Source organism: Passer montanus, unplaced genomic scaffold (assembly GCF_014805655.1).
Source record: "Passer montanus isolate IOZ18808 unplaced genomic scaffold, ASM1480565v1 scaffold31, whole genome shotgun sequence".
NCBI lineage: Eukaryota > Metazoa > Chordata > Aves > Passeriformes > Passeridae > Passer > Passer montanus.
Window position 1 is genome coordinate 6,925,114 of NW_024367819.1, and position 26,702 is coordinate 6,951,815.

General features: G+C 37.0%; 1 protein-coding gene across 1 annotated transcript in view; it reads left to right on the forward strand.

Moving 5' to 3' along the window:
* Positions 1-26,702, forward strand: part of DNAH5 (dynein axonemal heavy chain 5) — a 116,359-nt gene that overhangs the window by 4,932 nt on the left and 84,725 nt on the right. The window contains exons 3-17 of the mRNA XM_039714905.1: positions 1,468-1,552; positions 5,486-5,649; positions 6,074-6,286; positions 6,822-6,959; positions 7,566-7,742; positions 8,553-8,666; positions 9,989-10,096; positions 10,857-10,979; positions 12,842-13,057; positions 15,277-15,384; positions 16,074-16,159; positions 16,933-17,254; positions 22,354-22,560; positions 24,204-24,375; positions 25,766-25,911. Of these exons, the coding sequence (XP_039570839.1) occupies positions 1,468-1,552; positions 5,486-5,649; positions 6,074-6,286; positions 6,822-6,959; positions 7,566-7,742; positions 8,553-8,666; positions 9,989-10,096; positions 10,857-10,979; positions 12,842-13,057; positions 15,277-15,384; positions 16,074-16,159; positions 16,933-17,254; positions 22,354-22,560; positions 24,204-24,375; positions 25,766-25,911 (2,379 nt within the window). The remainder of the gene's footprint in view (positions 1-1,467; positions 1,553-5,485; positions 5,650-6,073; positions 6,287-6,821; positions 6,960-7,565; positions 7,743-8,552; positions 8,667-9,988; positions 10,097-10,856; positions 10,980-12,841; positions 13,058-15,276; positions 15,385-16,073; positions 16,160-16,932; positions 17,255-22,353; positions 22,561-24,203; positions 24,376-25,765; positions 25,912-26,702) is intronic.

Below are 26,702 nucleotides of genomic sequence, written 5' to 3' on the forward strand. Positions count from 1 at the left end.
CACACAGAAGTTCGAGTCCTGTCCACAGCAGGTTATGTGTTGTTACTGTAAGGCTGCCAGCAGCATTTGTGAGACTGTACTGCAGTTTAGCAAATTAAAATAGGTAGAAACTACTTGACAAAATGGAATGGCTTATGTGATCTGACTGTGACTGCATGACTGCTGATACAAACTCATATATTGAGACATTGAAAAATATCACTTTTTAAAACAGCTAGGTAGATGGAAGTAGATGTTTTACTTCCTGACACTAAAGTACACATGGCTGTGGTTTGGGTTTCTATGATTTGTTTTGCCTTGTATTCTCTTTCCATCTGCATGCCTTCAAATTATGCATTCCCATTTCAGTGCTAATATTGTTGAGAAACTGAAGAAAGTCCAGTGGAAGAACAGTAAGAGTGACACAGGGCACATGAAGTATGAGATGAGGGAGAAGAAGAGGTTGAGTGGCAGTCAAATAATAGCCTGCAGCTGCTTGAAGAGTGGTTGCAAAGATGACAGAGCTGAACTATTCTCAGTGGGTGCAGATGATAACTCCAAAGATAAAGCTACATCTTGCAAAATGGCCACCAAGAGACCCTTCACCAGGAGGGTAATGCATGGGAATAGGTTACTTCAAGTCAGTTGTGGAACTTCTGTCCTCAGGGATTTTGAGACTCAGCCTAGGAAAAGCTCTAGATGATTGGAACTGTTGTTGGTGACACAGGAAGCTGGCCTCAAGACCTCCCAGAGGTCCCTTCCAACATTTCTGTGAGTTCGTGAGATAGCAAATGAGCAGTGCAGAACACTGTCATGCACATTAAAAACCAGAATTTGTTTCAGCCTTTGTGCATTCTATCTCTAAATGGGTTTCCTGGCAAACTATAATGCCTGAGAATAGCTGTCAGATGAGGAAAATATTGGCAGTTTCTACACTTGGAAAGAGAGAAACGTAATAGTTGTTTTGACCTCATCTTGGAGGGCTCAGCCAAGATTTTCTGGAATAGCAGTTCATTATCTTGGTGGAACTGAGGTTTGTTATTAATGGAAGAGGGATAATTGTGGTTTTCTTCCAGCTTCTGGTGATCTTTTAGCCTTTTTTCTGCACTAAAAAGCACAAATGGTACCACCTAATATTTCTGAAGGAGCCTTTTCTGCTAAAGATAGCTATGTAGTTAGGGACTACATAGAAGAGTGACTCAGATCTAGAAAAATAGTGGGTGAGGCCAGACTTTCAAGTGCTAAGACATGGATCAACATATTAGCATAAAGCAACTCAGTTTCTTCCTCAGCCTGTATGGCCTATATATGAGATTTGTGGACTGCACTACCAATACCTGCTTCAGTGATGCTTGATGGCAGCCTTGAATTGATGAACTGTGAAATTATCTTGATGCTTATAAATATGTAAATAAGGAAAGGTTTCCTCTGTTGCTGTGATAAGAATCAAATCAATGACATGCTATGATCTCAACATGTTTTAAACAGATAGAGCGCATGAACAGGTTCCTGGCCCCTGGAGGTCTGCGTCACCTGATCTTCTACTATCAAGATGTGGAAGTAATGGATACAGGTAAAGCAACTTATATCCTCCTGCAACGTGTTACAGTTGTGCTGAGCAAATGTGCAAGGGAAAAAGAAAATAGTCAAGTTTTTATAAACTCGGACTTAAAGCAAGTCAGGTTTGGTCACACCAAGGCATTGATCCCTGCTCATGAAATGATGATTGATGAAATTACTGAAACTTATTAGTGCACTTCTGCATATTGCTACTATGAAGCAGCAAGGTACTTCCTTGTGAGCTTGTGAGCTCAGCAGCTCTTGCCTATGGGAATTAGTTTTCAATAATTAAAAGGTAACTTTGACACATGGTGAGCAGTGAGAGATGCCATTCCTCTCCCCGTCAGTCACACCACCTGTTGGCCCTAGAAGCCATCCACATTTCTTGGTGCATGACCATCCCTCTAGGAGGTCCTGTTATGTGACAAATGCCTTCATGAGACCCACATTATGGGCAGAAGGGTGTCACCTCAGAAGTCCCTTCTGCATGTATCCCTTTACTGAGTGCCCCCATGTTCCCCATTTCTGGGGGAAACCTCCCTTACCCTGGAGGTAGCTCAGGACCCCTGTGACAAGGACATTCTCCTTTGGTCCATGGCTCCTCTCCCAGGGACTCCAGTGCTGCTGCTATGGGGACTAGCCAGGTGCTCTGTGACCTCTCAGAGCCTGTGACTGGCTGGTGGGAGCCCACACCACTTGGTTACCCTGGATGTACATGAACATCCCTGCAAACATACCTATGCTTAGCTGTATAAATGTCTTTATACATAGGTAAACATATACCTACATGAATGTACAAACAGGGATTTATATTTCATGCATTTTCAGTGTATATGTATGTATGCATTTTCTTCAGTGTATCTGTATATATCTAAAAGGGATGAAAAGACTATTTAATATGGTATAAGCAACTTTAATAACAAAAAATTCAATACACATAGAAATACAGTTAAATGAAAACACAACTTTAGAAACCCCTACCACCCAACCACTACTTTAGAAATCTGATAAGCAAGTGTTAACATGCCTGAGATGAAGTGGTGAAAGCATGACAAAGAGAGTTTGAGGCAAGGGTCAAAGCCTAGGAATCTAACGAGTGTTGCCCATGCCCACAAAATCCCAATCAGATTGCTCTACAGTATGGTATGATTTTGGTAGTTTTTTGGCATTTGGTGCTACATATAGACAATATGGAAAGCAGTAGGAAAAAACCACCTAAGCAAAACCCAAATGAATTCACAGCAATGCATGCATTGGGTGAATATACAAAAGTCCCTAGAACATAATGCACAGGAGGAAAAAAAAGTGGAAAAAAGAAAGGGGTAGTGATGAAGAAGACAGTGGGAATTAAGTGAGTGGGCTGGAGACTGACTTTGCCCACAGCTGTAAGTGCAGTCAAGTAAGTGCACTTGTAATACTGTCAGACAGTCAAACTTCTGCTGTACATTTTCCCTTTGTAGGTGGAGCAGAGTTTGTAAAAGAATTATCTGTGTTGATTGTTCAGGGCTGTGCTTCACAGGTTGTCAAAGCAAAAATCTCAGTTGTGGTGGTAGCTATTAACTGGTAAAGCTCAGTGAATTTTTGTGGCATTACATGTACCTTCTTGGCAAGGGCACTTACTATGGGCCACCTCATACACAAGCTGGTTTTTTGACCCTGATGTGAATCAACCATCATTGGTGTTAGGGCAGAAGCTGATCCCCTGAAGGGAGTGTACAAGGAATTTTGTGTTTCTGCAGGGCAGGAGACTGTATCTCTGAGTTCAGAAAGATCTACTTCGGAGTCCTAAGGTGTCATTTAAAAGTTTGATTTCTTGCAGTGTTTTGAAGATCACTATTCATTTTAAAAATGAATTTTAAAAACTTCTAGCATCCTTTTCAGTAAGAGTACATATTTTCTAAAGAGACTGCAGGTTATACTACCTACTTCACCTCCACAGATTGTGGAAAACTCTGACTTTTGCTGGTCTTGCCTCTGTAATTACTTGTGGCACTTTGACCCTGCCTGGATGCCAGGCACCCATGAAAGCTGCTCACTCACCTTTCCCTGCTACAGCTGGACAGAGGAGAGAGAATTTATTGAAGGCTTTGTGAATTGAGATAAGGACTGGGAGAAAACACTCCAAGGGCAAAACAGGCTTGACTTAAAGTGAATTTATTACCAGCTAAATCAGAGCAGGATAATGAGAAGTAAAATAAGCCCTTAAAATATTTTTTCCCCCCCAGCCCTTCCCTCCTTCCCAATGACAGTGCAGGGAGGCAGAGCGTGAGGGTTTTGGTCACTTCATCACCCAAGGTTTTCTTTCACATTTCAGGGAGAGGAGTCCTTTCCCTGTGAGACTGTGGGGCCCCTCTCTCCACTGGGTCCCCCACTGGATCACAGCCTTCTCCAGGCATCCACCCACTCCAGCATGGGCACCTCCCCTTCCCCCAGCCCTTCCCAATGACAGTGCAGGGAGACAGGGCATGGGGATTTTGGTCAGTTCATCACCCGAGGTCTTCTTTCACATCTCAGGGAGAAGAGTCCTTTCCCTGTGAGACTGTGGGGTCCCTCCCACTCCCCATTGGGACCCCACTGGATCACAGCCTCCTCCAGGCATCCACCCACTCCAGCATGGGCACCTCCCCATGTTCTCACCTCCTCCTTTTCTCTGGCTGGATATAAAACTGTGCCCCAAACTTTGTTTAGCTTTTCCTCTCAAACATGTTATCACAGAGGCATTTCCACCCTCTCTAATTGGCTCAGCCTTGGCCAGCAGCATGTCCATCAGGGATTGGCTCTGCCAGACATGGTGGAAGCTTCCAGCAGCTTCTCACAGAAGCACCTCTGTGGCCCCCTCCCTACCAAGAACCATACAAAAGTGAAACATTACTGCAATATAAAGATAGCCCAAGTTTATTAGCATGCAATACATCAAATTAATAGCATTTAAACAGTCAGGTCTTTTGCTGGGACAAAGCCCTTGATGTAATTCTGAGGTATATGAAAAGGAGACTTCAGAGCTGCGGTGAAAAAAGGGAGAGACAAAGATCATGTGAACAGAAGGATGGGGATGGAACTTACTGTGACCACCTGATCCAAAATAGGGATCCATGGTGCAGATGGTCATGTACCTGAAAGAAAAAAATGTGCAGAGGGATCTGTCACTTTTTGGATGTTGTCCTTTAACTGCTGGTATCAACAACTTACTTTTTCATTTTCTTATTGTGGTAGTGCCTCACTGACACGTGTATGCGTGCAATTTTACTCTGAGGTAATACTGAAAAGCTAGTAACAAGGTTGTGTGAGGTATCGTGACCAAAAACATACGAGAAATATTTTACCCACAAAGACACTGCTTCTTTTTAGTGACCCTTTACAAGTGTTGCTCGCAGCCTGAACATGGGAGCAGTATATTCATGTTGGGGGAAGAAGAAAGGACAAGGAACTCCCTTGTAGCTCCCTTATTGGTTTTTGTTTGTTTGCTTTTGCCCCAAAAAATCTACTATGGCCTCTTTCGCCTTGTTTTCAGAAGCACTCTATTTTTTTTTTTCTTATGTTTACGTATTTTTAGGGAAGGACAGTATATAATAGCTCCTCTAAGGTAAAATACATCACTACATTTTCTGATTTTTAATTTTTCTTTTTCAAGCAAGAGAGCATTATCTACAACTGCACGATAGAGCAGATAAAAAGACGTTGAGCCTGAACCATTATTTAAAAAGAATAGAAAAAACAAATAAATGAATCGAAATGAAAGCCTTTTGATGCAAGAATGGCAAAACTAGACAAAATATCCCTTACTGTGCCATGAAGACTCTGCTGCATACTTTCTGTGGATGGTTCCATGAGATGCCTCCAGGAGACCGGGACTCAGGCACAAATAATGACGAACTGTTTGCGTAGAAAATTTTTCTTTGAATAAATGATCAATGGGTCTTAATTGTTTATTTGTTTGAATCTGTAGAGTACTTTGGCCTTCCAGGAATAGGAATGAACTCTGATTTGACCAAGAAGAAGAAACTGAAAGTATTTGTGACAGAGGGAAAAGAAGTTGCTTTAACTGGTGTATGCATTTTCTTCATTAGATCTAGTTTTTCTAAACCAGTCACAACTGAGAATATCTATCAAGTAAGTCAGTGACTGCTCATCTCTGTACATAATCTTGTTTAAAATTTGTATTTACTATGGGGTATTTGCTCTCAGCATATAATTTGACATCTCTTTACATAGAGGAATGAGTGAGTAAAAGGGCACAAATGGGTTAAATGACAGGACAGAAAGGGAGGGGAATGGAAATAAAGATATTATCTTGTGGCAGCAACTTGATGTATATCATTGACATGAAAAAGGATACCAAAGAAGAAAATTTAAGACAATCTGTAATGACAGAGTAATTAGTCAATACCTAAATACTAAGGTGTTAAATTTCAAAAAATCTAGCAAATTAATTTGAAAAGCAAAAATTATTTTACTTTTGAGAGTGTATATGTAAATTGTATATAACTAAGTTTTTACTGGTGAAAAAATCCCTTGTATTATGTCTCTTTTACAGGAAGTCAATTTTAATATGATGGATATAGGTCGAGATGGCTTATTAAAAAGTGTTGAGCAGTTGATATCAGAAATATTCATTCCAGCCTTACAGACTATGGACTGTGGCTGGGTTGAACCTCAGCAAGTTCCCAATATTAAGCAGGACTTCCTTCGTGCCCTTGAAGCATTTGTTAGTGTTCTATCAGGAACTCAGCAAAGTCTGTTGGAAAAGGTAGTGTGTTCATGTGGGGAATAGAAAGTGAGCTAGCTGTAGAGCCTCTAGCTCTGGACCTTTTGAATTAACTGCTGTTGTAGGTTACTCTAAAATTTGCTTTTGTTAAAGTGGACAATAACCCAACGCTTCTGTTTATTGTCACCAGTAACTCATTATACTTTGATCTGTGGTTTTAATAGTTCTGTAGGTGCTTCTGTTCTTGTTTATTCTGGGGCCATTTCTTTAGAGCTATTAACTTCTTGAATTCCCACTGGCTGTGGTCACTCTTAAATGTTAAATGATTAATGTATGACAAACTGCTGTTGGTTTCTACTCAGCTTTTGTGAAGGAAAGGGCATGAGAGCACAGCTGCCTGGTTGAATTCTTCAGATTCTGGATTCTGGAATTTTCCACCTCTGGCTTAAGCCAGTTTAATTTGGACTGAGCTGGGAATAAGAAGTGAGATATCCCAAGCAGGGCAATGAGTTAAAGTTCCTAGATGATTTGCCATGAACATTCAGCATTTAATTTTTTTTTTAAACTTATGTTTTAGGTCAGCCTGAAGAAATGTGAAACATATGACCTGAAAACTCTAAGAGGACCTTCAGATTACTTGATGGTTGCTAACAGCATAGAGGATCTTGAAAAAGTAGAAATCTGCATGAGAGAATGGACCAAACAAATTGAACAGGTGCTACACGGGATAAATGTGAAATATGACAACATCTGCATCTTGGCAGATATGTTTAATCCTGTTGATGTTATAGCTGCCTTTCTATACATTTGTATGAGTTTGTATGTATTTGTATAAATATCTTTATTTTAATGTACTGTTGGTATATTTTTTTTGCTTTTACTTCTCAATGGAAATATTACTGAGAACTTTTTCCATGTGCTTGTTAATATGGGATACACAGGTTGGGAAGCTTAGTCCCCTGTCTTTGATTATTACCTGTTATTAAACTACAAAAAAGTTAATAGTTCCCAGTGGATTTAATGAAAACAAAAATGACACTCTATTTGAGTGAACACCTTTCTCAGTGGTCACATTTGTACTTTTAAACATGCTTTGCAGGTTATTTGCAGAAAATGTAACTGTAACAATTGCTCTTGGAACAGAATCTCTTTAACTAGGAAATAAAAGGATCAAGCAAAATCAAGTTTCTTATATGAGGTGGAGGCTAAGTTAAGTAATTTATCAGGCGAGGTTAATAACACTTGTTAAAAGAAGAATCAATCCATGCTACCTCTGCAAATAAAATATATGAGCATCACTCACATTACTGTGTGATAAAAGGTTCTTGCAGAAAATGACCAATTGAGAAAAGAAGCAGATGACCTTGGACCACGAGTAGAGCTTGATTACTGGAAAAAGAAACTGTCAAAATTCCACTACCTTATGGAGCAGCTGAAGAGCCCGGATGTGAAGGCAGTGCTTGCTGTACTCACTGCTGCTAAATCCAAACTGCTGAAGGTTTTTATTTTAAATTATGACAGATATAAATACTAGAAATGCTCTTAATACTCTGTCTCATTTTGATAATGTATGTAACAATGCTCGTGGGGAAAATGAGCATCGTTCCATACAATTGAAATATCTCTGGTTTTTATTTTCCTTCTCTATTCCTTAGCTTCAGTAGATAGTTTAAATCTAGTTCAATTTATTGAAAAAGACTGGGAATCCCCTCAGTCTAAAGGCTGATAATGTACTTCATCCACATAGCTCAGCAGAAATAAATAATTAAAAATATTTGATTATAATTAAAATAATTTTAAAAAGTTGATTATTAAATCAGATTATTGAATTAATGAACTGGATATTTAATGACAAAAAAAAATCAATCTCCCCATTTTTTAAGCCTCATTTTTTATGTTGTTACAGTGCCTGTCAAAATTGTTTGTGGAATCATAACTTCTTACATTGACATAACAAAGTTAAAGTCCCATCACCAACAGAAAATAAGTAAATAAAACAAAAAATCTCATCTCCTCAAAATGACATGTGGAACAAATACATAATTATATATTCATAACTTATATACTTTACAGCAGCTTGACTACACACCACCACGGACTATTTAGCTGAGTGGTCTATACCAGCTGTCTGTTCACAGTCAAGTTATTGACACAAGACAAGGACCCCATGTTGAGTGAACAAGTATAATTCTGAAGTAAAAGATCAGTGCTTTCAAATGTGTTTAGAAGCTAATGACAAACCAAAGTGATCTCAAAACTTTTTTTTTCTGAAATGCATACTTTTTTTTTTTCAACTTTCTATTCTTAGAGGTGGAGAGCATTGGATATTCGCATCACAGACGCAGCAAATGAAGCTAAAGATAACGTGAAGTATCTGTATTCTCTGGAAAAATATTATGACCCATTATACAACAGTGATCCTGTAAGCAGAGCTTTTAAAAAATGTGTTGAGACAAGCAACATGAATATATTCTGTAGGATGAGTTTGGAAATGAAACAAAAAATTTTACATATGCAACTCCAGTTTGAGATTTTGTGCAGTTGTGGTAAAAGTGGATTAATGGGAATTTCTGGCTACAAAATAAAGTACTTGTTATTTTCACACCATAGTATCTATAAAGCTTTAGTTCTGATGAACAGGCTGGATTCTGTGCTATGGGAGAAAGTAAATTCCTTAATATTAAAAAAAAAGAGAAGTAAACCTAATGCTATGCTAAAGACAAAGTTTGATTTTTTTTTTTTTTTTTGTGTTGGTGGCTGAGTAGTTGTTAGACTAATATTTATAGCACAATTTTCAGCTTCTGGGGTAGGGAAAAGATAAATAGGATTATTTAAATATTAAGACAAAATTATACATCACCTTCTCATACTATAGTATGAGAATACTATAGTATAGTATTCTATTCATATAGTATATTATTATACTATAGTGTAGTATTTTATTCATGGTATAGTGTCATACTATAGTATGAGACTGTGTAAGATGATACAAGCATAACATGCAATAAACAAAACCAGCCACCCTAAAGTACAGGGCTAGAGAAGTCTCCCTGTCCCATTATTGCTAAAATAGGTGGCAAACAATTGCTTTTATTAAAACTGGTTTTCAAACTGACTGCATGTGTCTTGCTAGTCAAAGAAGCATGACTTGTAACCATGAAGACTCAAACCTGACCTGTCCTAGGCTGCTCTCTCTCCTCTGAAACTTCTCCCAAAACCAAATTGTTTCCAAAATATGCTCTGGGCAACCATGTTTGTTTCCATTTACTAGGTGATATTAGAGCAGTGTGTTCTTTCAGTGTTTGCAATCTGCTATTTGAGTTTCTCTATTGAAAGGTTATTGGGTTATGATACCCATAAAAACAGAGTAAAAGCTTGGTGAAGGGGTTATCTTTACATGCAAGCTTACACCAGGCTTTTAGCAACTGAGCATATAAGCTTTTTTTTTTTGTTTTTTGTGAAAAAAGTCGTTCTTTTTAAGAAGCCTTTACTTCTACCAAATTTCACTTGCCGATCTGAATTTTTCCAGCTAAGATTCCAGAGGAATTTTTTCCCCAAAATTAAATTGTAGAGCTTGGGGAATGATGTAGAACAGGCAGCTCTGCATGAGAGGCCCGGGTAGACATGGACAGAACCATTCCATAGACCATGTTCATAATTCTTATGCACTCACTAATAAGGTGTTGTGATAATATGGGATAATAGAAGTACTGAGCAGAGTTCAAACTGTGTATTTCTTTCCAGGTCTCCATGCTGGATGCTATTCCAGGACTCATAAATGCAATTAAAATGATTCAGAGTATCTCTCAGTATTACAACACTTCTGAAAAGATCTCCTCACTGTTTGTGAAGGTTGGTGCTCAGCAGGAAAATAAATGTTCCCAGATTGTTTTCTAACATTTATAGGGTAATTTTGGGAAAAGATAAATAGGATTATGTAAATACTGAGACAAAATTATGTGATATGTATTGTTGCTTGAGTGCAAGAGAAAACACAAAGGAACCAAGCAATTGGGGAGGCAGCACTTCAGTCACTATAATGCTGCTTTTTGAACATATAAAGAATTGGAAATAGTGATAAACTCCTTCAAATTTGGACTTATTTTACTCCTGTAATTTGGAATTATAGGAATATTTTCAGACTTAAATCTCACCTCTGATGTACATAGAGGAACTTTTTGTTACAACTTTTACCTGTTATGAATGGCTCTTCTTGTAGAACCAACTACTTTAAATTCATATTGTCCTTAAACCTCCACATGTTTGTATAAAGAAGGAAATGGATTGGAAGGACAACCTGTTCTTTATCATTTATACTCTCATGGGCTCTTGACTTTACCTTTTGCTTTCAGACCAGACAAAGTCTTATAACTTTGTAGCCCTCAATGCTATTTCAAGGCTGGTACAAGATGTGTAGGTTTAGGAGGAGCATAGTTAACCAACAAGATTTTTGTCATGTCATGTCATGACAGTCCATCGATGTGGCTGCTATTTGGTACTGCTATTTGTCAGGCTTTAGTTCAGTGGAGTCAGAGGAATGGGAGAGTGAGGATGGCAAGACCTGCTTTGTCTTGGAATGCTGTTTTTTTCCTAAAGTTAAAACTGCTTTTAGGTGACCAATCAGATGATTACAGCATGTAAATCTTACATAGCAAACAACGGCACAGCCACCATCTGGAATCAACCGCAGGAAAGAGTTGTGGAAAAGCTACAAGCAGCTATTAGACTTAAACAGGTAGGTGGGAAGAACATCTAGAAAACAGATTACAGGATGATATTTAAAAGGGCAGGAATAGGAAAATTTTATGTGAGAAAGCACTGTAATAGTGAAGAAAAATGAATTAACTGAAAAATATCCACTGGAACTGGAATGTTTATGCTGAAGCTAACAAGGAATTTAGTCTGCTGTCTGCTGATCTTCTGCAAACAGAATTTTGATGCTTAGTCTATCTTTACTATGCTTGTAAGAGAATTGCTTGTTTTTTCATGCCTATGTTTCTCTATGTAGTGTCTTCTCACTTCATGTGGAGAGTTATGAAATAGAAATTAAAACAAGGAGAGTTACTGAACTGAATATATTCCAAAGATGTGTGGAAAAGCTATACGTTTATAAAGTGCAAATTAGTGAACTGAGAAGAATCCAGATGTTCAGTTGACCTAGATTTGTTAGGAAGATAGCCTTTGGGTTTTTTTGAATACGCTTCTGTGATAATTTTTTAATTTTATTTTTCTTTGTTCCTTTTTTCCCCTTAAAGTGTAGTATTATAGGATAATTTGGCTGGAAGGGTCCTCAGCAGGTGTCTAGTTCAAAGTTCTGCTCAAAGCCAAAGCAGGGGCAGTATGAGATCAAACTTGGTTTCCCAATCTTTTATCCAGTCGTGTCTTGAAGTTCTCCAAGGATGGAGAGATTGCAGAGCCTTTTTGGGCATCCTCTCTCACGGTTTGACTGTCCTTGGGATGAAAGATTCTCTCCTTATATCCAGTCAGAACCTCATCCGTTTCAATTTATGCCCTTTGCTTCTTGGCTTTCTGTCCATGTGTTACTGTGAAGAAGAGGCTGACTCTCTCTTTCATAATCTCCCTGTACATATTGGGATCTTCATATAGGCTTTCTGCATTATTTTTTTTTTTCATTCCCAATATGTGCTTGCAGGACTAAAGCTTTATCCTAATACCTCCTGAAGCAAAAAATCTTGCCTAATTCTAGCATAAATTAGTGTAAGTTTGTATGACACCTTACCATCAGCAATGAGCACTAAACTTGTGTTTTACTATCAAATTGTCCAGTTGCTGCATGAAAATATGTAGAAAAAATAGGTATTAATTGGCATCTTACTAGTTCCAGAAACTTTCAGAAATTCAATATATTAAACTTAAAATTTGAATCACGAGCAACATAGCAAAATCTAGACCCTTTGTATTGATATGTCCAAGTGGGGTTAGGAAAACCTGGACCCTTTGTATTGATATCTCCAAGTGAGGTTATTCATACATAAATGTGATAAAGAGAATGAACATTTTGTTATAAAGAGAGTCACTATTGAAAGAAAACATTTTAAGCAAATATGTTGACTATGTACTTTCACTCTGGGAAGAATTTAGCAAGTTTGGAGTAAGGTTTGTGTCTTGTTATGAATTCAGAATGAAAAGTGGATGCTATGGAGCAGCATTAAAACTTCAAGAAGTTATTTGTTCTTGAAAGTGATTTTTGAACCTTGATTACTCAGTAAAACTGCTGTGCATGCAAACATTTTCAATCTCTGGAAACTGGGTTGTCATCTTGGTTATTCAGTAAACATATCAAACCCTGCTATGAAATGGAGGGAGAACAGAATTTCATGCTAGCTAAGGATATGTACAAATACATACCTGTGCAGTTTGGTAATTTGATCAAGTGTGTAATCCCATAATGGCATTGATGGATTAGTTTTCAGATGCAAATTCTGTTACTCTCTTTATAGTGTTCATGATTGTTTACTGATGAAACTTCTACTTGCAATCAGGTTAGGATAATACCTATATGTGTAAATTTTGTTCTAGCTAAAGACAGTGCCTTTTGTTATATGCTTGATATTTTAAAAAATTCTTTGTTTTAAGGAGTATCAAAATTGCTTCCACAAGATAAAAGAGAATTTGGGACAAAACCCAGCTGAAAGACAATTTGATTTTAGTGAGATGTATATATTTGGAAAATTTGAAGCCTTTCATCGTCGTCTGGTAAAGATAATAGATGTTTTCAGTACTATGAGAACCTACTCAGTTCTACAGGAATCTAAGATAGAGGGATTGGAAGGAATGATCGCAAAATATCAGGTACATACTAGATTTTATACATGAGGTCAGTCTAACTTGAACCTTTATGAAACAATCATGAAAATCAGGGAAGTGTTTATTGAGAGAAAAATTAACTCTTTAAATGTGCTAAAATTACTGGGTAATACCAATGTAAATATGTCATTACTGGGAAATGAGCAGACAAGATGAAAGAAAAGGTGGGCATGTGAAAGAAGTATGCTAATATCAAAGCTGATTGAAAAAAGCAACAAAGTGGGGTGACTGTGACAGGAGTAATGGGAGCATGGTTTTGTGCTATGATCATGAGAAAAAATGAGAAGTGCTACATTTCCATCTCTACAAATGTTGGGCTAGCTGTGAGTGTCCCTTGGCTCATTAGTATTACTGTGCAGTTTTCTTTTTTTTTTGTTTTTAAGAGAAGTGTGACTTGAGCAACAAGGAGGTCTTTTAAGAATATAAATATGTTAAGTTGTGCTCTTTTCCTTCCTTCTTTCTTAGATAGCTTTCTTTTCTACCAAATGGAGTCTGTCCTGCTTTTACTGAGCCTGAGTTAGCTTCCTTTTTTCTGTAACTTTATTAGTGCAGTACTATAATTATGGTGCCTGTGAATATTAAAATAAATCAGAAGGTTTCAATGTGTGGACTTTGTAGACAGATTTTTGAGATCACATATGAGTCAGTGGCTGTACAGGCAAATATGTCATTCTAGTTTGCTTTACTCTGTCCTCTGCCTTTTTGTTATGGTCAGAAGTCAATCAGTTTGCTTTAGTGAAATAACTGCAGTGTGAAATGTGTCCATTCCATGGTCCTTCCTGGTTTGATTTACTCCCTCTGTAGTCTGGGTTTTTGATTACTTGAATACATCATTCACAGTAGCCAGTTTTAGACTTTGCTATAGTCTTCTTAGAGCTAGCCAGGGCACAGCTGTAAGGATAGCTTAGTCCAAGACTCTTCCATGTTGGCAGGACAGGTGTGGACTGCTGTAAATTTTGTTTCCAAGAGCTGCTCTCCAAAGCTGTATCACCAGGCTTCTCAGCAACCCAGGTTGCTGAGAATTTTCAGATCATGCCAGTGAAGGCAGTCTTTTGGTAGGCTGGAACACAGGAATCTAATTTGTATGGGGCATTTGTGTCTGAAAAGCTGCCACCAGTGACCATCAGCCCAGGCTGTGATGCAAACTTTAGACAGATATACCTCATTATCCATTGCAGCACCCAAGTCCTCAAACAAGAACTTTGTGTGAGACCCAGCTGCTGTAAAGTCAATTGTGTTTCAGGATGAAGAATGCTTAGGTAAAAAAATGTTACGTGGAAGGTTCGGCATAGGTTGTATAAAGGGCAGAAAAGTTATCACATTTCTTTTTTAGTGACAAAATTCAAGCATTTGACATGGACCATAGCTATATTTAATATGTGATTGAATATACTCTTAATTTTTTTTACAGTAAGAGTTAACTATTTTGCTGTTCTTTATGCTTTAACACTTAGTCCCTGTCTAGGATTTGCTTGTTTGAGGAAAAGATGGAGTTTTTATTCACAGCAATGCAATGAGACAGAATTTCAGTTGACTTACCATTAAATGATGGAAGTCAGCTGAGCTGGAAATATGCTGAGCTTCATACTTATACTGTGGTAAACTACTAGGATGTTGAACAGTAGTTTATCATTAGAAATCCTTTATCTGTGTACACCTCAAGGGAGATGCTGATTAAGATATACTTTCATGTGTGTAGACAGCAGCTGGGTAACAGAAGCCAGGAATACTATGTTGTGGGCTGGTGATGTGCTGCATCTTACTGTGCTTTTTAAATAGTCTATTTATATATGGAATCAGTTGTTTAAAGGACATAGAAGATAAGAATGTGAAAATATTTTTCTCTGTTGAACTTTTTTGAACTCTGTTGAAGTTTTTTATAGAAATGTACTTCTGCATGATAGAATATTTTATGAGTAAAAAATGACTTTGATGAAAAGCAAGTCTGAATTGTCTGTCAGTTCTAATTGACTTAAAGCAGAAATAAATAATACAAATGAAGTTTCAATGGACATTACACCAACTTGATTCCTGCAAATATTTATTTTAAGGGGTTTGCTTATATTGCTCAGTAAGTACTGGGAACTATTAGGAAAGCTAAAATGTGAACATGCACAGCCTGTTGTGCTAAATGTTTGGTGTGGTAAGTATTTTTCATAAGACATTTTTTGGTAATAGTTTTCTTTTTCTGTGAAATTGTTTAGAGCATTGTTGAAAACATGAAGAATAAGCATTATGATTTCTTGGATCAGCGGAATACTGATTTTGACCAAGACTATGAAGAATTTTGCAGAGACATAAATGATCTTCATGTAGGTTGTATTGTACAATTACACAAAATAATTTATTTAGGAATCCTTATTATCCTCTCTGAGTTACCATAAAAATATGCAAATGTCAAAGTTTGTATTCTGAAATTGAAAAATTATTCCAATATATTTCACTTTGAAGCTTTCATTTACTATCTTTCAGACTAGTTTAATGGAATGGGCCACTGAGGGCCTCCAACAAAAGGATTTTTCATTACTGCATGCTGGCAAGAATAACAAAAATGGATGATTTCATTGAGTGAATAGGAGTGTAGTACAAATAAGTCAGATAATTAACTTTCCAGTAGTTCTGAAATCACAAGCTGGGGGAAGGAAAGGGTTTCTGCAGAACAAAAAATAAATAAATGCTTGTCTTGCTTTGGTTGCCAGAGAGGTAAGCAAGCATTCTTTGAGGCCTCTCAACATGGTGAAACATTGGAGGGTACAGAAGCTTTTGCTGGTTGCAGAGCTACACAGGGAACTTAGAAAGAAAATGCCTTGAAATTTGGCTGTGTTTTGTTTAATCATTGTGGGAAGAAATAAAGGGAAATATAATACTTTTTTGAGATTAGTGCCACAGAAACAAATTATTTTCTAATATATTGCTGGTTAATCCCTGTCAAATAATACTTGGCATATGTGATATGTGTTTTAGGGACTTATCTGATGTAGAATTATTTACTCTTCTTCAGGATGAATTAAGGAGGTTCATGGACACTACCTTTGAAAGTATTCTGAACACTGAAAAGGCACTGAGTATGTTGCAGAAATTTGAAAGGTAATTTGTCCTATTTAGATTGCTAAAACTCTGCCAGGCAATGGAAATAAAATGAGGATGGTGGAAAGGGGGGGATGGAAGGAGAGTAGGAGGCATTTTCTTAAATACAAACAAAACCAACTCAACCTCTTTACTCTCAGCTGTTCAGCCCTGTTAAGAGTTGTCTTAGTAGCTTGAATGAATAAAAGCCATATTTTTTGTGTCAGAAACTGCAAAATATAAGTGGACTTTGAACTTCATCTTTCAAAATCAGCTTAAGCACAGGAAAACAGTCTGTTAGCCTATTTGCCTTAGCTTTGTGCTCAAACAATGTTTGTTGAACAATGTGCTCGAAAAAGTTTGTTACCACAATGCCTTTAGAAGAGAGCAAAATGCTTTTATTAAGAAACAGTGAAATTTGTCTTTATAAATTAACATTGTTGCAAAACAGCTTCACTCTTTATTCTGTCAGTTTTTGTATTATAATCTGTTTAATAGAATAGACAGTGAGTGGTGAATTGGTTACAGTTTGCTGCACATAATTTCAGCCTGGTGTTTGAAAACAGTGACAAAACAGAAAATGTGTAGGCTTTCTTGGAAACTTTTATCATCTGGTCTAAATCTTTGTTGCTTGGAATCAGGTTGTGACAGCATTTGTTCAAGCTGAAAACTCTGCTGCCAAAGTAGTTATTTTCTAAAGCATGCAAGGGAATCTGGAACAACTGTTTTCCAACAATGCATTAGAAGGATTTCAGAAGTGTTGAAGGAGTTTTTTCATTATTTTTCCTAAGCAGATTGCAAATTCCAAATCTTGGCATTGATGAAAAGTATCAGAAAATATTTCAAAACTATGGCCATGACATAGAAACCGTCTGTAAGATCTACACTAGGCACAAGAAGGACCCTCCACTGGCTCGTAATCTCCCTCCAATAGCTGGCAAGATCTTGTGGGCACGTCACCTATTCCATAAGATCAAGGAGCCCATGGAGACTTTCCAGAGATATCCAGCAGTTCTTCAAACACCAGATGGCAAGAGCATAATCCGCAATTACAACAAAGTAGCAAAAGTTCTTATGAAATTTGAGGTGATCTACCACAGGGAATGGCTTCAGCAGGTAAACCAGCTGGTTTTGATTAAGATATTCCTTAAAGAAAAAAAAAATTGTGTTATCCCTGGTTAGTAGCAGTAGTCAGGTATGCTTAACCTGACTTATGCTGACTCTCAAATCAGGGGTGGAATAAGAAAAATTATTTTACAAGAAAGTGTTCCTGTTAAAAAAATAGGGCCTGTAGTACCTGTAGCTGATTTTAGGAACAACTGAAAGACCTCTCATTATAACTAAGAAGTTAGACAAAAACCATATAATGAATATCCAGTGGTAGATTTAGCTGCTCCTCTGTCTCTGCCACGTTCTTCTGCCATGTCTGGGGAGAGGAGTTTTGTCAACTGGTTGGCCAAAGTGAAAGCACAGACAGAGGTGCTCTGCTGTGGATAAAATTATCCTCTGCTCTGGATAAAATTAATTTTGAGTGATAATCCATGGGTATACTCTGTAAATACACATGTAAAAAGCATCCAGTCTGAACAGATAATAGCATACTCAGTGCACAAGTGGGCTGTGAGCCACTTGTGGGTTAATCCTAATAGGCAGTTAAGCACTACACAAATGCTCATTCGCTTTCCCCCCATGCATGCCCAGTGAGACAGGGAAGAGGAAAGGAAAAGCAAAAGCAAGAAAACTTGTGGGGCAAGGTAAGTTGTTTAGTTAGTAAAGGAGAAATGGAGAAATAAAGGGGAAAAAAAAGGCTGCAGAGGCAATTCCTCACCATCTCCCATGGGTCAAACAATGTCTAACCAATTCCAGACCCCAGAGGGTGGCTAACCCTTTCAACCCCTGCCTTTCCCTTTTTATTGCTGAGCATGGTGTTATATGGCAAGGAATATCCCTTTGCTTGTTTCATAACATCCTTTTGTTATTTCATGACATCTGCCTGGTTTTGTCCCCTCACAGCCTCTTTTGCACCCTTCATCCCCGCTCCCAACCCCAGTCTAGTCACTGTGTGGATGGAGTGAGAGCAAGAGAAGGCCTTGATGCTGTGCAAGCACTGCTCGACTGAAACATCACTGTGTTATCAGCTTTGCTTTGATAACAAATCTGATGGCACCACATAAGCTGCTATGAAGGAAGTTAAATGCCGACAGAGAAAATGAACCCAATCAGAACCAGTACAAAGTACTTTCGTTTCCTATTGACAATTTTGGGATACATGTGTGTGGGAAAAGGGGGAGGTGGGGCCTTGCCCTGGCGAGGTAGTGCACCTCACCTCTAGAGCAGGTATCCCAGCCCTGCAGTGGCTGCCAATCCCTGGCACACCAGAGCCACTGATCCACATCCACCTTTGGAGCCCCTGACCCAGCTCCTGAGTGGCCAATGACTGGAAGTCCCACCCAGGGGAAGGGCCTAGGAAGGCTGAAGGGTATTTAAAGCTAAATATGAAACTATCTGATGTCTTGACCCTACTTTCTCTTGGAATTCTATCTGAACACTGCTGGAACCCAGGAATTGATGGCTCTATGTATGCTATTCTATGTATTTTCAGTCTTTATCTTTCTTCTTCTAATTCCCTCTTGGAATTTTTGGAGTAACTTTAAATCAAGTGGGCTTAGAGTTTGAGAAGTTGGATGGGCCAAGTTAATACTCTGATAAGTGTTTTATGTTGACTGAATATGGTACTAAGCCTTTTGCCAAAGTTCCATGATTTTCTGAAGTTGTCAGTAAAGTACTTTTTTCCTCTCTTGACAATATCTGGTCGGTGTTTCTCCCATGTGTGCAACTCTGGGTACATGAACAACTCTAAGCCCTTTTTCTGTGTCTTGGTGAATGAGTTGTTTGGTGCCTTACAGGCAGAACACTTTGTAGCCTGAATATTCTTCAGAGAACATGGTTTACCTGAAATTCTAAATCTCATTTGGCTAATTTTACCTTCTTGGGTTTTGTACGTAGAACCTCTGACTACCTTTATATTATCAGATAACTTTTGCAGGGGCTGCTTTAAGTCCTTGAAACCTCTGCAAGTTTCTGCTATTGTTTTGGCATATTTTTGACCTCCAGTTTCTTTGTTGCCTTGTCAAAGAGCATCTTATAGAAAGGTCAACCTCAGCCTTGCAAAGCTGAAAAAGAAGGATCAGAATCTTCAGACTATGGTTTTGAAGGTAGCATGATGCCTGTCAATGCATTTGCCTGTTGTTTTTGGAACTCAGGCCCAGCTTTTGTACACTGTGGAAGTCTCTGGTGCTGATAAACATCAGTCTTCTGTGAATATATAAGGTTTCACCAATCCTTCATTTTTCATACTTGCATTTTACATGCAGTGTGAAACATAGTTTAAAGAGTCACCAGATTTGATTGATACTGTAAGTGGGAATTTTTTGTGTCAACTTGGTATAGTAAGTCAGGAGAAATGATTGCAATATTAGAGTACATAAAATATGCTGTAGTGAGACTTAGTGCTGAATATATATATTATTGATGATTAATCTGGAGTTGAGTGCAAGTTCGAACCAAGGAACCTGATCAGTAGTACCTCAATTGTTGTTTCATTATACATTACTGCTCAGGAACATCATATCAAAAATTGGCACCATTAACTTGCATATAGTTCGTCCTTTTTCCAGGCAGTAATGAAAACTGCTGTTGTACTTAGAAAGGTATTTAATGCTTATTCTGCTAGTATAGGAAGTTCATATGCTTTCCTGTGCTCCTCACAGAGCATATCCCTGGTGAATGTCCCTCATATTTTATGGAATGAATTGTAATGCTTCAGGAAGCCTTCTGCATTTGTTTAGTGCTTCTGTCTTGAACTCATTTTTTTTTAAATTCCAGTACTGAGCTGGATACCTGCATCATTCAAAGTATACTGATGATAGTTTTCACTGCCTTGTCTCATCTACAAAAACTAAGGAGAATGTGTGATTCTTGTTGGGCTACATCTTTGGCTAGATGATCTAGTGATCACATTTTCTGACATGTACCGTGCCTTGATGGAGCAGTCAAGTACATTTGCCTTTCATCTTTTCTGAAATAACTAGAACATCTCAGGCATCTCCCCTGAAGTGGTGCCTTGCTTTATGATCTTCCTTTATCATCTGAGTTCTGATTCTGATCTGTACTAATCTGTACTGATCTGTTGTTACCTGTCTGTTGCCAGGCATCTCCCCTGAAGTGGTGCCTTGATCTTCCTTTATCATCTGAGTTCTGATTCTGATCTGTACTAATCTGTACTGATCTGTTGTTACCTGTCTGTTGTAACAAATCACACTTGCCAGCTATATAAACTTCCTGACCCTGCTCCAACTTTGTACTCATTAGGTGGGAACGAAGAGAGGTGTATTTCAACAAAATTTCCAGTTTGAAACATACACACATGAAATGAAAATACATGAAAGGTATATTCACTTTAACATGCATGCACTAGTCTACCAAGTACGGCAAAAAGAAATGTAACTACTGCTCCGTAGTGTCGTCTTTCAGGCAAGAGTGCACACGGGTGTGGACATGAATGGCACAGAACACAAGGTGGAGCTCCTGCTCTACTCCTGAACCAGAGAAAAACTCGAGAGGGGCAAGTGTCCTGTGGGGAATACAAATGGAACACGAATAGGGCTTCTGCTCCTACTACTTTTTATTCTTCTGTAAAATGTAAATGTTAAGCTTAGTGTCACTTTCTGAGATTTCTGAACATTTTTGCCCCTATTTTTTCTACTTATTATTGGGTGGTTAGTATCTTATTACTCCAGGTTTTTTTAATAACAAAAAAAATTTTTGCTATAGCAAATGATGTTCAACTTAGACATATCAAAAATAATTAACTACAGACATATTAAAAATAATTAACTACCTCGAAGTGTAAAAGTTACTGTAATTATCTGGTAATGTGAGATTTGTGCTTTCAATATACCTCTTATTTCCACTGCCATTTTCTGTTACCTTAACAATGAAGAATGCATGAGAAGAAAACATAAATAAGAGAGGAAGACTTGAGAGTAGGAATAATGAGTATGAAGCTTAAAAATGAGTACAGTAACATTTGCTGTTGAACTTTACAGAAAAAAACCCAGTTTCTCTTTAAAGCTGTTGAGCTTTTTTTTTTGAAGACTGATGATCATGGCTAAAGCATGACATCTTCATTGACAAAAATTGATTAGATTATTTGTTGAAAAATGCTGTGTAAAATGTCTTGATAGTGCATGATATTGCTGAAGCAAGCAGTATGCTCCACTACATTTTAAACATTGAAAGGTGGTGCAAATTTTCTGTTTCATAAAAAAATAAAAAAGTGCACTGAAAGATATCAATGGAAACTGAAACTAATGCATAGAAGTAAACTCCATCTCAATGTAATGTGATACATGAAATTTGAGGAGTGAATACAGAAAAATAACATTATGTCAGCCAAGGACAACTGGAAAATAAGAATAGCAACATTTTTAATATTTTGTAAAAATTTGCCTGCCTAAGGCAGGTTTGCTTTTTGGTGTCAGTCAAATTTTCAGTGTGTGATGGTCTAAGGAATGCTGTCCTTTGTAATCACATAGAGAACAAATGGTCTTCTAATATTTAAATAAGGCAGTTAAACCAATTGTGTGATTATGCTTTGCTTTTAAGAATTAAAAAAAAAATCTATAATAAGCATTAATTTTAGTGTTTTAAAAGAGATGCCCAGATGTTGGATATAATTGACAATACCATTAAGATTGGTATATCTATTAGCTATTGGCAAACAAGTGAAAGAAGAAATGGGGCTAAGTTTATTTAAAAGACGTGTGAAGAGGTTATCCAAGAATAATTCATTGAGGAGGTTATATGCTGCCTTATTGCAGAATATGCAGTAAGTTCTAAGGAGATGAGAGTAAAGATTTAAGATGGTTGAAACAAGAAAATCTATGGCTCTGATTTGGTTTTGGATTATGGAATGCACATTATAGCATCCAAGACCCAACAGAAAAATATCTCTTAAATAAACAGCAGCTTGATTATTAAGCATTTGAATCCATACATATTGTCTTAATAAATTTTGGTTTTAAATTAATATTTATCAATATTTATCAGCAGTACCTGATTTTAGTATCTGCAAAAGTGATATTTATATGCAAACCAAAGTATTTTTTTGTAGTGGCTTGTCTGATCAGGAATGATGACTTTATTTCCTGCAGATTGAATTAACTAAAAGAGGACTTCAAGCAACTCTCTTGGTAAAAGCTCCAGAAACAGGAGAATTATTTGTGAATTTTGACCCTCAAATATTAACTTTAATCAGAGAAACAGATTGCATGGCTCACATGTCCCTTGAAATTCCACCATTTGCAAATGTTATTCAACAGCAGAAAGACTGGTACAAGAAGATTGTCAACAATCTGCACGTGGGTTTACATTAGTTATTTTATGTATGAGTACTGTACATCAGGATTCCTGGGTTCTATACATATAGAAGAGGATAAATGAAGATCAACGATTGTCACTAAGAAAACATTTGCAAATCTATTTTCTCATTTGTATGATTGTCTTGAGCCACTTTTCTTGGCTTTATATTTTCTATGAAATTACTTTGCAGATGCATGGGTTTGGGGAAGCTCTGCAGGATGTGGGGGCAGAGATAAGAATGGGGAGGAAAGGAGGCATACAAAATGCCTTGTGCTGTTGCTTGCTTTCTAAATGATAAGCAATTTATTTCTTGTCCAATGATGAAGTCAACAATGGGCAGCATTTGTTTTGAGAGGATACCTGGGAGGGAGGAACAGGTGGTCTGCTTTTAAAAAGTAAAGCATGCGGCAAGGAGCAGCTTTTGTTTTTTTTTTTTTCTGCCACTGGTGTTTTACACAGACGTCTGTGGAACAGTTTAAAAAGAGAAGGTGAAACTTCCCTTTCTCTTGTCTTTTAAGTCCTTCAGATCATTTTATCTGCCATGAACAGACAAGATTCTCAAGACACAAGATGGGAATTCAAAAATAGATGTCCAGAAACCTATAGGTTTATAGTAGTCAAATGATTTTATAGTAGCCAAAGGACTACTTTGAAATGAAACAAACCCCGTAAGTCACGAAGTCTTTGTGACTTTGTTGTACTGTTATTGCCAAACATGTGAAACTGGATGAGCAGGTTAAAGAGTCATTAGAAAGAAAATAGTATAATATATATCTGGTAAGGCTGATTTTATTAGAATTGCTGGAAAGTTCACCTAGATAGTCTTCCTTAGGCTTTTTGTCTTCTGCAATACTCATCTACCAACTGAAATTTGCAAGATTTTTCTGTTATATGGTCTAAACCCAGTAGGCAACCAAACGTCATACTGTTGTTCCCTTACTCCTCTCCTTGGAATGGGGGAGAGAATCTGAAGGTTAAAATGTAAAACACATGAGTTGAGGTAAAGGCAGTTTAATAGGGAAGGCAAGAGGTGCATGCACAAGAGGAAAAAACAAGGGATTAATCTGGTAAAACTAGGCAGTATCACAGCTACTTGGGAAGACAAACACCATAGCTCTGGGTGTCCCCCTCCCTCCTTCTTCTCCCAACTTTCATTTTTAAGCATGATGTCGTAGGTATGGGATCCCATTAATCAGTTGGGGTGCTGGCTACGTTCCTTCCCAGCATCTTGTGAGTCACCAGCAGAGCAGTGTGAGAAGCAGAAAAGGACTCAATGCGGTATGAGCACTGTTTAGCAATACTCAAAATATCAGTGTGTTAGTAACACAGTTGTGGTCACAAATCTAAAACGTGGCATCATGTGAGCCATTGAGAGAAAATTAACTCTGTCACAGCACCAGTGCAATCAAATATTGATTTCTGTATGAAGTAGTGCTTCATACAGAGCAACAAATACATATAGAGATATAAAGAGCAACAAATAGTGAACTTCTGCCAAAAATAATGAAAACCTTTCCCAAGCAATTAATTATAACTTCTTAATAATTTCATTAATGTGCATACAGATGAATTTTCTTAGTTTAAATAATAAATATGGTTCAAATCAGTGTATACTAGCTAATATTTTCATTATTTATTTCAGGTGATGTTGGCAGAATACAAAAGAATTAAACTGAAAATACAGTACCCTTTTGAACAACTGATGGCTCCTCGATTAGTAAGTGTAGATGATGCTATCCAGCCAGGTCTAATGTTACTGAACTGGACATCCTTGAATATTGAGAAATACATAAATGCAGTTTTTTCTAAGCTAGGTAGGTTACTTGCCTCCTTCCATTAACTTCTGGTTATTTCTTCTATGCATATGCAAATTATATTATAAGATTACAGTTCTTTACATGATTTGCACTTAATTGATTTATATATATAAAAGATGCCAGTATTTTCACCTGTCCTCTATTACATGAAACGCTTGTTTTATAACACCACCTTCCTTTTGTCTTGTATGTTCATCAATTTTTTACTAATGTATGTGTTAGTCAGTTGGGATTACACCAAACATAAAGTGTGGCACAAAAGGCCTAGTGTATTCTGAATTTAAAGAATGATAGCTACTTTTTAAAAGAGCTCCTAGGTTTTGGACTTTTTCTAGTCCTGCTTTTTTGTTTGTATAATGTACAAAACAACTTTTCAAGGAATAAAACACTGACTCAGTTGCCAGTGTAATTGCTCAATAGCATTTCATATTAATTTTTTTAAAATATCAATCTCTTTAAAACTAATGCACACACATCTTGGACAACAGCTTTAGAAAACAGATGAACTTGTAGTTTTTTCAACAGATTGTCACAAGGTTGCACTGAGATGTGTTTTTTTTCTGAAGATACCAAATTCCTTTTTCTTCAGCTTAATTAATACAGCAAACAGATTTTGTTTCTTGAAATTGCATAAGTAGTTATAGTGGAAATTTTCTTCAGTTGAAATGGCAGATTAAAGTGCATTTTGGATGCTAGCTTGACATTATGCTTAATTTAATTTTGAATAATAAAAGTAATTTGAGTCTGGTTCAGGCACCTTGCTGCTATTTCAGCTTCAGCATTGAGAGGAGATTGCTATTAAACTTTTAAAATTATAGTGATTGTTTTCTGTTAACTATTGTTTGGCCTCTAACATTTGTTTGAAGCATAGAGATTTTAATTTTCTCAAAGTTACTGTTTGTAGTAGATTCCTTAAGTTGTAACTTGTTCAAACTGTAGGAGAGGATGAAACATTGTTGGCCCTCAATTAAATGTTAATGTCTTCTTGTTTGAAATACATATTCTTTAAGTTAATCTTATATATATTTATAATAGGTACTATATTTTACATAAAAAGCTTTACAATTTATATTTGTACAATAGTTTATATAGCATTATAGTTATCTTTTAGCATGTAGATAGCATATGCTAGGTAAGTATCTGTTATGTAAGAAGTTAATTTTGGTTCTTGTGGTGAAGCTTGCCATGAAAGTTTAGATGTTTAGAGTAAATTGGTTAAGGTGCAGGAGTCATATACAGTTGAATATCACAGTTTGTTGAGGTAAGATGACACTCTGAGTTGTTTGGTAACACTGGTTTCTTGAGGTAAAAGAACACTGAGGGACTCTGCAAAGGTTATTAATTCAAACTTTTAAGCTTGTCTTGAATCTTCTGTTTTCTTCGAAAGCTGGGCTGGAGTTATTGCTTGATCGAGTGAATGACTTGGTTGAATTTCGTATTGAGGCTGTCCTTCAAGAAATGAATAGAGTGCCTCTCTGTATGTTACCAGATGATGAACCACAGAGCTGTGAGGAATTTCTTCAAAAGACTAAGGTTAGTAGATAAAAATTTCATGAAGAAGGGATTAATGACTTTGAGTTCAGATACTTTTCTTTTTTATGAGATGAAAAATTCTGAATGCAGAATTAATGAAGCATGCATGGGATATGATGGAAATCTCCACTTGCTTGGCTGGGATCTTAAAATGGAACAAAAGTACCAAATGCAAAGAGATCTGAGCTGAGATGTTCTTTTCTATTTGTTATTACTATCAAGCCAGATAGTGTATGATATTTCTTTTATGCTTTCATATCACTCAAAAATTTTACCTCTATGATAGTATCTTCTTTTTTTTTTTCGTTTTTTTGGTCATTATTCATGTTTAAATAAGGACATTTTCCAGCAATTGCCTAAGGAGAGTAAATGCTATGGAAAGGATTGTGTAATGAGTATCACAAACTCTCCCGAGTTGGTAATGGGATGTGGAAAATATATGCAGGAGTATCTGGGTAAAGGTGTTCTGGGAAAACACCCTTCACCCCATCAAAATACTTTTATGTTGAGGGTAATTAACTATAAACATGTTAATTGTTGGTTAGAAAGCTGATTAAGGTCATAATTATGTCAGAATAATTATGTCAGGTAATAGTAAGGTATATAGCATTTTGGGTTGTAATGTCTAATGTGTTTTCTCCTGAAATAAAATTTGGTTTGATAAAGACTGTAGAAAATCAAGTAGATAATCCCCATTCCTTTTCTCTTGTAGCAATAACTATTACAAATGAAAGTTTTGATTATCTTAGTGTTTTTAACTCTTTGGCCTTTTCTATTTTGGCCATTGTAAC